This window comes from Vidua chalybeata, chromosome 16 (genome assembly GCF_026979565.1).
Source record: "Vidua chalybeata isolate OUT-0048 chromosome 16, bVidCha1 merged haplotype, whole genome shotgun sequence".
Taxonomy (NCBI): domain Eukaryota; kingdom Metazoa; phylum Chordata; class Aves; order Passeriformes; family Viduidae; genus Vidua; species Vidua chalybeata.
In genome coordinates, this window is record NC_071545.1 from 12,604,463 (window position 1) to 12,619,959 (window position 15,497).

At 39.0% G+C, this 15,497-nt stretch overlaps 1 protein-coding gene across 1 annotated transcript in view; it reads left to right on the forward strand.

Moving 5' to 3' along the window:
• Positions 1-15,497, forward strand: part of SDK1 (sidekick cell adhesion molecule 1) — a 383,801-nt gene that overhangs the window by 117,453 nt on the left and 250,851 nt on the right. Inside the window, exon 4 of the mRNA XM_053957811.1 lies at positions 608-755. Within this exon, the coding sequence (XP_053813786.1) occupies positions 608-755 (148 nt within the window). The remainder of the gene's footprint in view (positions 1-607; positions 756-15,497) is intronic.

Below are 15,497 nucleotides of genomic sequence, written 5' to 3' on the forward strand. Positions count from 1 at the left end.
TCTTCCATTAAAACTTATGTTAAAAGCTGCTCTCTGACACTAGGGATGCATTATTGACACTGAAATGTTGTGTCAGAAGAGCTGATAGCCCCCAGCATGACCTTGGGATTCCAGGATCATTTTGGGATCCTTGCCTAGCTCTGACTCTCTGTTGGCCTGGCAGCAGTGGAAGAGCTGCTTGTCTGTTTGTGGAGCTGTGCATAAAAACCAGAAAGATGACCCAAAAATTGACATATTTATATACACCATGAGCATCCCTTTGAATTGCAGGGGTTTCCTTTTTATTGTTAAGGATTTGTCTGAAAAAAAAACCCCAACCAAGTGCAAAACCAAAGCAAACAAACCTCCATTAAAATGTCATTTTCAATAAAAGCCCTCAGTTATTGCCCAAGAACACAGGGCGCACCAGCAGCACTGGGCTTTCCTTCATCTGCCTCTGTAATCCAAAATCCCCAAATTCCAAACTGTCCTGTGATCCATAGTGTCCCTTGAGTAATTATCAGTGCCAGTGATTGGTGGGAAACACAGTGATTTCCCTGTCTCCTGAAAAGAAATGGGGAGAAAGGCAAAACTTCTCTTTTTAATTTTTTTTTTTTATTTTTTGCAGACATGGGAGATTTCATGGGTTCAGACCAGAGAAAAACAGTGACTGAAGGCCAAGCTGCTGTTCTGAACTTCCCACACATCCTCAGCCACCCGAGGCCCCAAGTGACGTGGTTTAGAGACGGGCACAAGATTATACCAAGCAGCAGAATGTAAGTCAATTTAAAGCTCAAAATACACCCACCCTAAAATATGATTAATTATATTTGATAACACAGCTTACATTTTAAGTACACTAATTAAGGTTTAAAGAGAATAAAGTAGTCGTGTTCGTACTAAGTTTGAGATAAATTACTATTTTAAGACTGTCTCTGAACTTCTGAAGCAGTTTGACAAAATAATTCATGTGGTTTTAATGGTCCTGGTGCAGCATAAGGGGCTGGATGTGCAGAATGCCTGAGCTTCCTTCACGCTATTCATTTCCATGATACATTTTGGAAAAAGGAACGTTCATCTCTCAATTACGTTTACTTGAGTGCACTAACTTAATGAATTCTGAGGGTTTTTTTCTTTTAAAACATGAATCTGTGGGATTTGTTGCAGAGTTATGCTTAGTTCTATTTTCCTCACAATAAAATTCTAGATATTGGTTATTCTTTTCATTTTTTTTGCCAACAATGACAATTTTATTTATTTTTTACTAATTAACAGCTCACCCCTAATGACACAGTACTTGCATTTTGATTAGTTATTATCTCAAGGTGTGCTCATTTATCCTTTTCTGAAACAGTTATGAAGCCACCACATGTTTTTATCTGCACAGTTTCAGAGACTGAAGGGCCTGGCTGTAACATTGAAAAATGGGGATTAAATCTTGTCTCATTTATTAGAATGCTGTTGAAATGCCAGGAATGTTGCTGGTTAGTTTTTAACTGTGCATTACATTTTCATGTGTTCAAAGGGATAGATGTGCTAGCAAATGATGGTAATGGGATATTGCTGTGTTCCAGGAGTGCTTTAGAGTTCATATTAGAAAGGGAAAGCTTCTCTTAAATTTGAATTTTGCTAATCTGTACAGTATATTTTGCTGCTATGTGCCTTTTTGAAATATGAAAGCTGGTATTAGAGTAGCTTTGAAACTGTTAAAATTAGCATTGCAGGGATGTGAAGAAACAATGTAATAAGTTATGAATAATTTAATAGCAATTTGATGGGAAACAGCTGGAAGATGAAACAATAGGTTCCTGGGCAATCTCTTGAAGGGAGCTAAGTGACAAATCCTGAGTTATTAACCATTAAGGATCTACTTCCCCCACTTGTGCTACATTAAAAATTTTGTGTTGGCGATGCTGAGAATACACAAATCAGGAATTTGCAGGTAGTGACAAGGCCTTGATATCCTGATACCTGAGAGTTCCCTGGGAGCCCTTACAGGGAACAGAGCAGAGTGACCAAGGCAAGCCTGCAGTGCCTGACAATGAGATTTGCCTGAGTTCTCTTACAGTTTGGGAAAATTGCAAGTAGAGCTGTGTATGCCATGTATTGTTAATATAAAGATCCTGATTTTCACCTGCTGTGCTTTCCTCTTGCCCTTACCCCCATGGGATTGCTGGGGTAAAATGACCTGTAACTGTGGTCCTGCTTAAAATGGGAGAACTGCAACACTGGCTACAGCAGGGCTGAAATACGCCTCAAGGTTTCCATATAAATTCCATTTCCCTGGTCAGAAATTTTGTCTAAAAGGGACACTTGAGGACATTTGTCTGGCCTGTGTAGGAATCTCTGAGTACTTCTGCAGCTGAAATGCCCATGCTGGAAGTGTGAGCCTGCTTGGAAGTTTGATAGATGGTGCACAGTGAGTCTGATATGTTCAGGAGGTGACAGATTTATGGTACACTCACCAATCATCAGAGCACTCTGTGCAGTACGTCTCAAAATACTGGAGAAACCTGAGAGCATCCACTCACATCTTGTTGTCCGTGAAATTTGGGAAGTAAATATGGCAGCCCTATAAATACAGGAAAGCTGAGATGTGGAGAGGATGCATATAAAACTGTGAGAAATGGAGAAATATCTTATGGGAGCTGGTTCTTACCTGTGGAACAAGTTGTGCATTTCACACGTTTTTCTGTGCATCAAGAGGGATCAATTTCCCTGATCAGGTTAGCCAGTGATCCAGTTAGGCTGATGCATCAATCTCACTGGATCTCCTGCTAAACTGATCAGGGAAATTGATACAACCACCTTGTACGATGCTCTTTAATCTGATTAAAAGTACCTTGTATTGCTAAATCAATATAAAGCTTTTTTAATGCTCTTAAACAAGCTTACAATGGTTTGGCTGAATCAATCAGCCATAATTTCACGTGTCAGCTGTAATAAAGATTTCTAGGAGTGACATTGCTGTGGTGCATGAGAAGTGAGGACATAAACAGGGCAAAAAATGGGGAGAACAGTGGTGGTTATGGTGAAATTCATTCAAATAGTTGGTTGAGTTTTACTCATGCAAAAGCCTTAATTTACATGGGTTTAACTCTGCACCATTTTTATGCCATAAAAATGATCCTCATGTTTGTGTGCATGGATTCATCTCACTGATGTGGGAACAGAGTTGTCCTTAGGTGAGAGGTACAAAAGATCAAAAGTAACACTAGTTCTGAGAATAAAAAATAAGAAATTCTTGAGACATTTCACTGAGTACCAGTATTTAGGACACTTACGGGGAGGGGCCCTGCCAGCTATTCAGCATCTCTGGGCAACCTTTGCCAGGGCCTCACCACCCTCATCAGGAAAGATTTCTTCTCTATATCCACCCTCTTTTAATTTAAAACTATCCCTTCTTTTCCTACCACTATGTGCCCTTGTCAGTTGTTCAGGGTAGGGGGGGAGAAAAGATCAGTGAATAGCTTTGGTTTCACCTTTTTTTAGATCCTACTCTGAGAGTGTGCATGGCTGTGACATTTTCTGGGAGAAAGTTTCCTTTGGGACACAGGCAATTTTTTTTCAAAGTGCACACCCTATTTAATTTAACTGCTGGTGTTACTCAAAGTGGAATTTGCAAATAAGTATTAGTACCCATCCTAATGGTGTTGGTAATATTTTGTTAAAGCCTCCAGATAAAAACAGGAATAGGATGACAAGTTGCTCCTAAATGAGTGGGCATGTAAAGTCAACAAATCCCTGTATAATACATAAATGTGAAGCAAGTGGCCTGCACATACTCCTGGGGTTGTTGTTACAGTTTATGACTTAAGGCAACTAACAAATGTGCAGCAGAGTCAGTGGGACATGGTGGTGTGTGTTTAAAAATTTAAGTCCTAAAAGTCACTGTCCTCCCCTCCTCGCTTAGTGCAGTGTGGGTGTACATTCATTTTGGCTTTTATGCATTCATCAAAGCCTCAGCTTGGTATTTTCAAGAGGTGTTTCTGGAATAGAATGAAGCTCTGTACGTGCTAGAAAAGTATAAAGTGGAGATTTGGAGAGGAGACTAAAAGATCAAGAACAAGAGAAAATGAGCAAGGAGAAGAATTAGGGTTTGAGGTGTTTGTTATTATTCTACATTCCCCAAGACGTTCTAGACGAGACTTCACATTACACCCAGACAGATTCATTTCCAAACACACCAGCAGAGAAATGTGGAGTTACAGCTGCACTATTATCCAGGGTCTTGACTGATGGGATGATTTTGCCTGTTTCCCTGCACATCTTACCAAAACTAGCAGCTCTCTAAAGGTGACTGCATCAAAAGAAATTGCTGCTCTGGGATATCAAGTATTTCGCTTGCTTTGCCTGCCTGTACTTCATCAGGCCTAAAAGCAAAGAACATTTAACTTTTTTTACACGAGCACAAACAGTACCTTGGAGATGTACAAAGGACAGTAGCACCATCAAGGTCTACAATTGCCTTTCACTCCTGGCATTGAGGAATTAAATTCTTAGTACTCTTAGAGGGTTTTTTACCTTTCTCTAAGTGAAGCATTTTTCAGAGAAAAGGTTCATTCCAGCCATCAATTCATTTAATTCACTTTCTGTAAGAAGAAAACTTCTATGCAGACATTATTACTGTCTTCATTAACTTCCTTACAGTGAAACTGCGCTTCCCCATGTAAGCTGCAGTTAGATGAATATAAACTCATGTCTTTTGACAGCGGAATTATGTCTGACACAAAACAGGAAAGTTCATTTTTGGTGTATAAAGGCACTTCTGGGGCGTCCCTTTCAGCAGGATGGACATTTAGTCACTTAATTAACTCCTGAGGAACCGAAAGACTTCACAAATGCACCTCATCCCCCTAGGCAGGAATGCTGGATTGCATTGCCTTCAGGTACACACAGGTTAATATCTGTGTTTTGCACTCAGATCAATTCATTATGGGATGCATTTGGTCATTATTAACTCCTAGAGACTGAAGTTGCTGGCAGATCGTGGAAATTAAAATACATTCAGCACAAGCAACTCTCCCCTGACTTGCTGTGGTTTTGAACACTCACAATACTTTGCAAATAGGCAAAGCTGGTGCAAATTTATTAGACATTTGTTATAGTAAAATTGTAAATATATTAATGGCAGCCTCAAAAAAAAAAAAAAGTAGTTGTAGCTAAGTAGGCTTTAAAATATGAGGAAAATGGAAGTATCTAGGAATAATACATCAAATTTGGGGCTGATAATAGCATTAGATTAGGTTTTGCTTTGATGATAGCAGCTGATTTAATGTGCCACGTATATATTTTTCACTTTAAAACAAACACCACTTCATTTTTCTGTGAACAGTTCTAGTGGCACAGAGCATCTCTCTGCAAATACCAGCCTGTCACACAACTTAAGTCAGTTGCACATAATTACTTTTCACATACACTGGATAATACTTTCATTAAGATCATGATGATTATCATTGCTGAACAATAAATTCAGAGTCTGTCATCTCTGCAATGTATTAGCTATAATAATTTAAAAAATAAAATTTGCAGATCTTCTGTCTGCTAACGTCATGGAGTGACACCTCAACAATAAGATGTGAAAAAGCCCTATAATATTTGGTTTATTTGAATGTACCTTTCACAGGCTCCACATTAAGGTCTGTACCTGAAAAAGAAGAGTATTTGGCAGAATTAAATTATTCCCTTAAACTAAAATTCATCACCACCACCCTGTAATTAATTTATTTAGCCAAACTTCTGCACTGAGTAGCTTCAGTTTTGAGGAACAGGCAGCACCAGGAATCATCTTCCAATAGTTTCAGTGTTGTCCCCAGGGCCTGTATGGGTATGAAGGACTGTAGGGAAATCTCCCATCATCTCCTGGAGTGCTCAGTTTGAGGAGTCCTGGCACTGTCAGGGGCTGTGTGAGCATCACTGTCTGTCAGGGCTGCTGTGGGTATCACCGTGCTCAGCAGAGGGAAACAGCAGCACCCCAGGGAAGACATCCCAGCATTATTTCCCAAAGCTGTTCGACTTGTCTGGATCCAGCCTCGCTGCTTTCCTCTCTGCACATCATTTGTTTGCCACAGGTTTCAAACATATGTGTCAGCAATTAATGTATTCAGACCTCTCATCTTCCCGGGGTGATTGCTGCTCTTTGGTTTGATGGAGGGGGAGGACACTGAGGTGGCACCTGGGGACCACAGGGTGCTGAGTGCAGGGTGGCTGGGAGCAGCTCAGCCCCTCAGAGCTGGGACAGGGACAGCAGGAAGAAAACATTGCTGCCACAGAAAATGCCTTTTAGCAAGGCTCATTTGGAAGGGGATTCTTCCCAGGAGAGGCACTCGGGCTGATGAGATGAGAGGCACATTTTGGGATTTGACCAATATGTTTCATTACAAATTTGGACCACAAACCACAGAGGGTTTTGTAATGTATGTTTTTTTCATAAGCCAGGGGAAGTTGCTGCCATTATGGTAGCACTGTAAAATCCATATCTTTGCTAGAAAAAAGTGGATGCTTGGAACTAATATTGTGCTTTAATGGGCCTCAGATGCTCACAGTATCTTCCAGGACAATCTTCAGCAGCTGTAAATTTCAATAAAACTTCAAAGATCACTGTCTAGGAGGAAAATCTGACTCTTGGATATTGTTTTTCCTATGATGATCACATATAAGGAACAAAATCATTTTATGTGCTACTACCCTTATTAATCATAAATTTGGAATTTGTAAAACAAAGGCAATGGAAGTGTCACTAGAAGGAAACCTTTTTTGTTCTAAGTATGATTTACTTATCACAGCTAGCAGTGAAATTGATTTATGAGTTTGTTGCTTTCTGGGGACAAATGTACTTTGAGAAAGAAAATATGGACTGTGAAAGAAGTGTTAATAGCATTACTCTTTGAAAGTGAATTATATACTATTTTTAAAAAACCATCCTCAATCTAGAGGTGGGTCAATATGAAGACTTGTTGTCATCGTATTTTGAGGCTCACTTTTTGCATCTGCTGCATTTTCTAATCAGAACTAAAGATACTATTAGGGACAAATCATAAATATAATCCTTTAATAACTAATGTGCTTTTGTGGAAAGCCATTTTTCTGTCAATCTTTGAACTACTCTGGCTACAAATGGAAATATTTTAATATGCAGCCAAGATAAGACTATTTAAAAGTGTCGCAGTCATTCTTAAGAGCAAATATGCAAAAGAAAACTATTGCTTTATGCTTAAAAAGTGGCAATTGTTCACAAATCCCTGGGAACAATTTATTTCCTGTGGCCCCTCATATATCCCTGCTTTTATGGAAGTAGATGAAAAATGCTTGTGCTTTATCAAATATAGCAAAAGGTAATGTCTTATGTTTACCAATCAACTTTTATTATTCAAAACTGACTGAAGTAAAAGATATCTGTCAGTACTTCTGGCTCTGTACTACAAAGGATTGTTAATTTTCTTTCTATGCAGGAAAGGACAAATTCTGTCTTGCCTCATGATTCCAGTGGATTTTTATGTGATGTGAAAAGGTGCTAAGACATATAAGTTTGTAGCTTTAAGATACAGGTTTATGTGGAATACTTTAAAAGCCTTTCATTTTGGCAGATTTACTTTTATACTGAAAACTGCTGTGTGATTCAGGAAGAAAAAAAAAAACCAAAACCACAGAACCTGGCACTCTGGGGATATATTGTGGCTTTTGTGGTTGATTTGCATCAAGTCTACTTTGTTAACAGTATTCAACTTGAATTTAAAGAATTTGCTACATGGGAGCAAATGCGAAGCAGTTTTACATTAATTAGTGCTGCAGGGAGGCAGGAGCTGGCAGCCTGTGCCTTATCCCGGGTGCCCAGAGTGGGGAGTGGAGCTGCTTTGTGCTTGGCCTTCACCAAACAGGTTCCAAATGAATTTAAACCCATTGCAAACGTGCTGTCTGCTCTCCCATGGGTCAGGGTCATCTGTGTGAGAGGAGGCATTTTCTGCTCTGGTGAAACTTTTGAAGGCATCTTGCAATTAGAAGTGAGAAAACAGTGGAATTCTGCCAAAATTTGTGTGAAAACTGCTCCTTGTTAGTGCTACCTTTTATTTCTTACTACACACCTGTGGCTGTTTTTATGTATTACACATATCCCTTGTTTTACATGAAAGGACCAATTCTAGACATAGACAAGGGAAATGTTTATTGGGGTGAGCACAACCATCACTTGCTTGCTCAGCTTCATTCTCTTTGCTTTCCTCTCTCAATTCTCTCTTTGCTTTTCTCTCTAAATTCCTGCCACTCGAGTGGGGAAGAGTGGAATAGATCAACCTGCTTTTCACCATAGCAGGGCAAAGGGAATGGATAAGGAGTGGAAATGGTGGAGGAGATCTCTTCCTTCCCTCACCTCCCAGGACTGTCAATGTCCCAGGAGTGTGGCCCTCACTTTTCTTTACTTTCTTCCCCAAAAAATCTCACTGAGCTTCTCAACTTAGACTCGCAGCAAACCCCCTGTACTGCCACTGATCCATCCCAGGCTTGGAACTCCCCTGGAACTCCCCTGCAGTCTCTGGAAAACTGAACATTGCCAGCATTTTATTTCTGTTTGTTGTGGCTTATTTGAAGAATCAGGACCTAATGTGTCATTGAGAAATAACAGGAGAGCAAATACCCAGCAATTTCAAGCTTATATGTACCTGGCTCCTTGAATTCTCCGAATTGAGGTTTAAAGGAGACCTTGTTTAGGAAAAGCACTTGAAAGCATTGCATCTAAGGGCTATACTACAATATTTCTTGTATTTTTTTCTAAACCTCAAAGCCTATTCACTTTATAAAGTGGGGTTTTGCTAGATTTTACTCAATGATTCTTCAAGAAACTGCATTTGCTGTTGTCATTCAGCAGCCGCAACCATTTGCAAGAATTTTAACATCTCTGCTGCCTGCCAGCTGCCATGTGTTCCTTCCCTGCTCCCTGCATAAAACCTCCTCACTGCGAGGGTACTGCAATACTTTCATAGTAATCACTAGTTCAAATCACTGATTATTTTAAAACATCAAATCTCATTTTTGGCAATCCATCATCTGTTTCCATGGGAACTGAAACTGGCCTCAGCAGCCACAAGAAGCAGAGTTTATTGGGATACTTACACATTTCAATGGCTGTTGTTAGACAGCTGCATTTTCTGTTTACCAAACAGATATTGCTGCAACAACCTCATAATACCCTTTAAAATTCTATATACATTTCATTTTAATGCATTTATGTCTTTATTCATATTTTTCACAACTTAGCAGAAATATTATGATGAGGGAGAGGGAAATGTCAGTAATTTCCATCATATGCAGTCAATATTGGATGTTTCCATGCACTGTCTTGACTAGTGTTTTAACTAGGGCTGTGACAAAAAAGAATGGAAAAATGCCCTGCCTTGAGGGACCAAAAAACAGGTGGAGGCTCCCACTTTCAGGTGCAGCATTTTCCCTTGGTAATCCTATCCCAGCGTTTCTGCTTTCCAAAGTCTGATTTCCTCAATACCTTTTGCCCCAGAATAACTATTTCCCCAAGCCTGCAGCTCATCCTTCTGCTGCAGAGCTCAAATTCTCCTAATTCCTGCTATTTCACCACCATTTTTAAACCCCATTGATCAAATCAGCAAGGAGTAGCAGTGTGGATTTGAAAATGTTGTTTTGCTGTAGTTTTGTGTGGAGTATTTCAGTATCAAAAGGAATAACTGGGCAACTAATTGAGTGTAGTGTTGATGTGAATATGTATCAGCTTTTATTCTTTTCTCCCAACTGCTTTAGAGTGGAAATCATTATTTTGGAGTTTGGCATTATTTTGGCTCAGAAGAGAGGCATCCATTTAAGACAAATCTCAAATCTTGACTGTTCTACTCACAGACCTTCTATCAAACAAACAACCCTCATCTTCTCCCATCTTCCAATACTGATTTTATCATCACAGGAGGATGCTGGCTTACAAGGAAGCATTTTGGGGCAAAATAGATCATATTTTCTATTAAACATGTTGGAATTAAATTCAAGATTATTTGTCTTGCAAAACAGGGAGAGAGAGGGAACTGTTACATTCTCTATCTAGTGCTGAGGTGCAAGGGGAGAAATGCTGATTTTTCCAGGCTCCCACGTGATCTCTAAGGAGTTTCCACTAACATGAAACATCTCACAAATCTACTGCAGAATCTGGCAAAACCACTGCCTACCTCTGTTTGTCAGCTGCTAAAGCACTGGATCTTGCTTAAGTTCAGATAAATTAAGGGAATTGATTTGTTTAATAAATTATTTGTTTAATAAAGGGACTCAGTTCCCTGATTTGTTGGATGACACCCCAATAAAGAATTTCTAATTCTGCTGCAAGTCTAGTGAGGCTTTGGATCTTTGGCTGTGACTCTTTGTGTCCCAGATCTAACCCGGGAGGATGTTTAGTGGAAGTGCCTTGAAAATTCTCAGTTCTTGCTTCTTTCTGTGCTTTCACAGGGCTGATCTCAGATCATGTAATCACTGGTGCAGTATTTACCACAAAGCCACTTTCTAAAGAAAATACCTGCCCTCACATCTTTGTGTCAGAGTGTTTATCAATAATTTATTCACATTAAGCATAATTATGAACAATTCAAGCTATATTTTCACACAGATGGATTTTTCTGCACTCATACGTAATTAAAACCTGCTGCATGAGGGGATGATAAATAACTGGTAAGAAATGGCTGAGGGTGCACAGCAAGAGGGTGAGAGCAGAGAATATTGTACAGCTGCTTTGCTGGGATCTAGATCTGGTACCCAACTCTGGTTTTAACAGCATTATTTGAAGAGTAAACTAATTTATATTAAAGAATTTTTAATTTATTTTAGAAGAAGCAGTGAAAATACCTTGAAGAAATCCTGTAAATAGGTATTTATTGTATGTTGATTTAAAGAAATACTCCGATATAGAAATAAACTAGCATGCCACTAATAATTTAATAAGAACAGGGAGCTGGCCAAATATTCTTGTTCCAGAGAAATAAAGAGAAGTGTCTCTTTAATATTAGAATGCCTGATAGCTTCTAATCCATAGCTGTCAGTGCTAATTTCACTAAATAAAAGACTTTATGGTGCTGAAAGGTTCACTAATCAAGATTCATAAAGGTACAATTCCAGTTGTCATCCTCTTGTCTCTTTGGGAAGCCACTTTTGTACACGAAACAATTCCTGAGTGGAAAAAAATACCAAGCATAAAATAAGAAAATCCAGTGTGTAAAACACACTTCGGTTTTTCTCGTGGAACCTTGAAGGTGATGCTGGATGGATAAAGGATCTGGACATCATGCCTGAATTTTTGAATTATTTAAGCAAAATTATTTCATTGGTAGAAGAATTTCTGATTGAGGATCAGCTTTTAGAGCTCTCTTTTCCTTGCTGGGAGGTTTCTGTCAGTGAATTGTGGGGTGTCTGAGTGCTGTCAGTTCCTCTGAAACCTGCTGCACCCCATGGGATATTCCCTTAATCTGATTAACACATCCTGTGACTGGTAGGTGTGAATTTTAATCATTTCTGTAGTGAAAGACTCATTTTCATCAAATGCAGCACATTTTTGCTCCTTCAATAGGTCTGTTTGAGGTGGCACAGATGGATTGCTCTACACAGGGGCAAAGACAACACATTCTATTGGTGCACTTCAGATTTTCTGTAGCTTTCTGTAAGGGTAAAGAGCCTCTGCACCATGGAAAAGAGTCAGAGCACAACAACAGATCCAAGCTACCCAACCAGCTGCCAGGTGATTTCCTAATAATTTAAACTTTTAAATTTCCTAATACTTCATTTACACCTCTGAAATAACATAGTAATAAAAACTCCCCTTGTATAACATCAAAGTACTTTCCACAGGGTTGCAGTTTTAACTGCCATGCAGATCTTATAAAATAAATCCATTGGGTCGTTCCTAAAATGCAAATGTTGAGTCTCTTTTTTATTAAATTGCAAAAGAGATTTACCAGAATTATGAAAAGGACTCTGAGCTTGTGCTTTATAAATGCTAATATAAAATCTAGTATTTTAATAAGTTTTTTAAATTTACATTTTTGAGTTCATTGAGGGAGCTTTGAAGGTGCACCTTCTCCCTTTGACATTCACTTTCTGTGCCAGCACTTCCTACTCCTTTAATAGAGTCACACTTAAGGAGCTCTTTGTACTTTAATCTTTTAACCATTACAGAGTCACAGATCTGCTTACCCTCTGGTTTACATCAGAATTATCCTGAGCCATTTCCCTGTGTGAATGGCTCATCTTATTCTTTCCAAATCGAGCACAGGGTCTGCATCATGACTGACAAAAGGAAATGGTCTGGGCTTTGGGTTTTGGTTTGTTTGGAGATTTTTACCGTGAGTTGCACCAGTGATGTGTTCGGTGGATTTACATAAATGTTCATTTCTGTGTTTGCACTCAAGCTTTGGAATTTTTCAGCTCCTGGAAGATTTTCAAATCAAATGCTCTGGGTGCAGGTAACCACCTCTTTTTCCTTTGCATGGTTCTGTGTTACTGTGCACACTTATCATTCTGAAAGCTGAAATGATGGTAAAGGTAATGAAATCTCATGCTTCAGGGCATATGCTAATGCCTACAAATCTATTTCACATTTTGTGAGGTTAATTAGTTAATATGTGTACAGCATTTAGAACATAATTATTTTTAAATTTATGCCAAGAATTGCTACAGACTGATCATCTGTGGAACTCAAGAGTTAATTTCTTCTGTATACACTGTGGAAATGAAGAACAACATTAATTTTTTACGTCATCTGTGTTTGTTATGGACAGATCATTTGTCCCACAAGAGTAATTTCTGCTACATTTAGTTTGTTTAAAGAACAACTAATCCTGGTTAGTTGGATCATAAGATCACAGCTGCCTGATGAACTCTGGGAGACCCTTGGAAATGCTTTGGATTCACACATCATCCTCACCCTGGGAACCCTCCCAGGGCAGAACTAGGGCTGCTTTTCCTGGCAAGGGTGATCTTCTCATCATCACGGGATCAGGAGTGCCTTGAGATGGATGCTGCAAAATTTCCAGTGCCTGGAAAGCAGGATTTGTAATGGGAAGATAAGAGGTGAAGCTGGAATATATTTGTGTTGTAGAAAAGTGGATGTAGAAGACAGAATTTTGAATAGTTGTGGTAGAGTGCAGAGAGGAAATCAAACCCTACCTCTTCCCTCTGTGGAAAAAGGGTTATTCTCAATGCACTGAGTAAATAAAAGCAAATAATAAAAAAATACTTTCAAAAATTTGTTCAGGGATAATAACCTTGACTGAATTTAGGGGAAGAGCTGGACTGCTTTCACTGATAATTTCAGTTTTTCCTCCTCAGAAGGTGCATGTAACTTATCTTTGTTACTCAATCTGTGTGGATTCGCACTAGAAAGAAGACATTAATACAAGATTTTCACCCCATATTATTTTTAATTAGTAAAATAGCTCAGAATGAGATTTGTAATTACAAATTGGCATCACGTTGAAGTATGTTGAAACAAGCATTTCTCTACAAAGCTTATTTTCACAGAGCCCAAAATGGTTGATACTTGCATTACATGTTGTGCTTGTTTGTTTTATGATTTTTCCTGGAACTATGTTTGCTGTCATTTGCAAACAAGAGAGATCAGTCTGTTATTTACTGAGGCTGAGTAAATCACAGAGTATTATCCAGTTAGGAGACAGTACACAGAGTAAGCAGATCAGGAAAATGTATTTCAATGCCAGCTTCATTAAGTCGATAATCATCTCAATATATTCCCTTACAATTTCAACAATTAGTAGCCATAGTTTTCTTCTCATGATTATCTTTAATCAGTAGCACAAAAAAAATCTCCAAGAAGAATTCCATGGTAATTGGAAGCTTCCAGAAAAATGTTCTCCATGTGTGGTGTTGCAGCAAGCAGTCACAGGCCCCGCATTTGCTGGTTAATTCTGCATTCTGAGGAGAGGAATTCATCCCAGGTGCTACAACAGCAGCTCACCTCTGAGGAAACACCTTCATTTCTGACAGAAACCATATGTTGCTTCAAAAAAATATCCTTGTTCCCAGATACCTCAACAGCAGGACATGGCCACATGCAGACAGTGCTGGTGGCCGTGGTGGCCACATTAGGGTGGTGTTGGGATTTAGGATTCTGTGACTGCTTCTGTCTCCTGGCAGGATTAGGGGAAACTGCTCCACCCTTGAAAAGCACTTGGCGTGCTCTTAGCTTTGCTCACTCAATAACTTCCGTGCTGGGGTTTCAATTTCAGTTTCTGGTGTTTCAGCCTAAGTTTCTGAAGGTGTTTTTTTTTTTTTTTTCCCAAAAATTTCTTCACAATTTTCAGTAATAGATTAAAACAAATCAATAAATTGATTTACAGAACATAGAAGTAAATAATACCATGAGAAATGGAAGAAATGCCTTCTCTTGAAGTTGCCCTGAAGTGGGAGACAGTGAGGAAAACCAGGAGCTGGCTCTGCCCTGTGTCTGCCTCCTCCCCAGCCCCTAGAAATCCCATGGACATGGCCTGACCCAGCCTGTGGCACAGGGCTGCTCAGGTCAGTTTAGGGACTGGCTGTACTGGGAATCCCACCCTAATTGTGTCCAAAATCCACGTGCTAAAGCCAGTTCTGCATCTCACAGGGCTTTGTGCCTGCAATGTTAAACATCTTGTGTGTTTTGAGGAATCTGGATATTTAGAATTATGACATTTGTTTCAGAAGCAAAATTCAGCAATCCAAAACTTCCTATTCACTTTGTTCCTGTCTAGAGATGAACAAGAACCTGGTATTTCCTTCTTTTTCAGAAGTGTCTCATAATTGAAGTAAATAAATTTCAAAGGTGTCTAGAGTTGCACATACACATTAGTCTGGCTTGAATAGAATAGTTGGATTCTTGATATGAATCTTCAGTGAGGAATGAAGCTCCAAGAACATCTTCTGTTCATTCCGTTTAGCTGCTCGAGGTATATTATTATTTTTAGTTGACTTATAGATTTTAAATAAATGTTTATGTGAGATAGAGTCTTACAGTATGTTTTGTAATGTGTCATAAAATTTGCTGGGAATCATCTGAATTGATCACACCCAGAGTGAAATACACTGATAGAGCGTTTCCATGGTGATTTCTTGTTTTTCTGATCATGTCTTTTAATTCTCTCTCTCTCTAATATGTTAGACAGGTTGTTCTCCCTGGAAGCTCATGGACTGCAAGAAGCTTCAGTATTTTCTTGTGCTCCCTGCTGCTTTGTGTATTCTGTCACTGGCATAGTCACTTAATTATCTGACAGGCAATAACTGCTCTCGGAGGGAGTAAAAACAACTGTTGAATTCTTTTCTAAATTATATCATATTGCTCCGTTCAAAACCTCTTTTAAATAAATGTTGAGGGTAGAACTATTGATGTGGTTTTTAAACTTTAAATTTCAGTTAGTTCAGATCATTTTAAATAGTCCTTCAGCAAGAATAAATCAGTTTTTATGACTTATAACTTTCAATTACCGCCTTCGGAGGGAATAGCAGCGCGTTTCGAGGAGCTGTAAAGTACAACA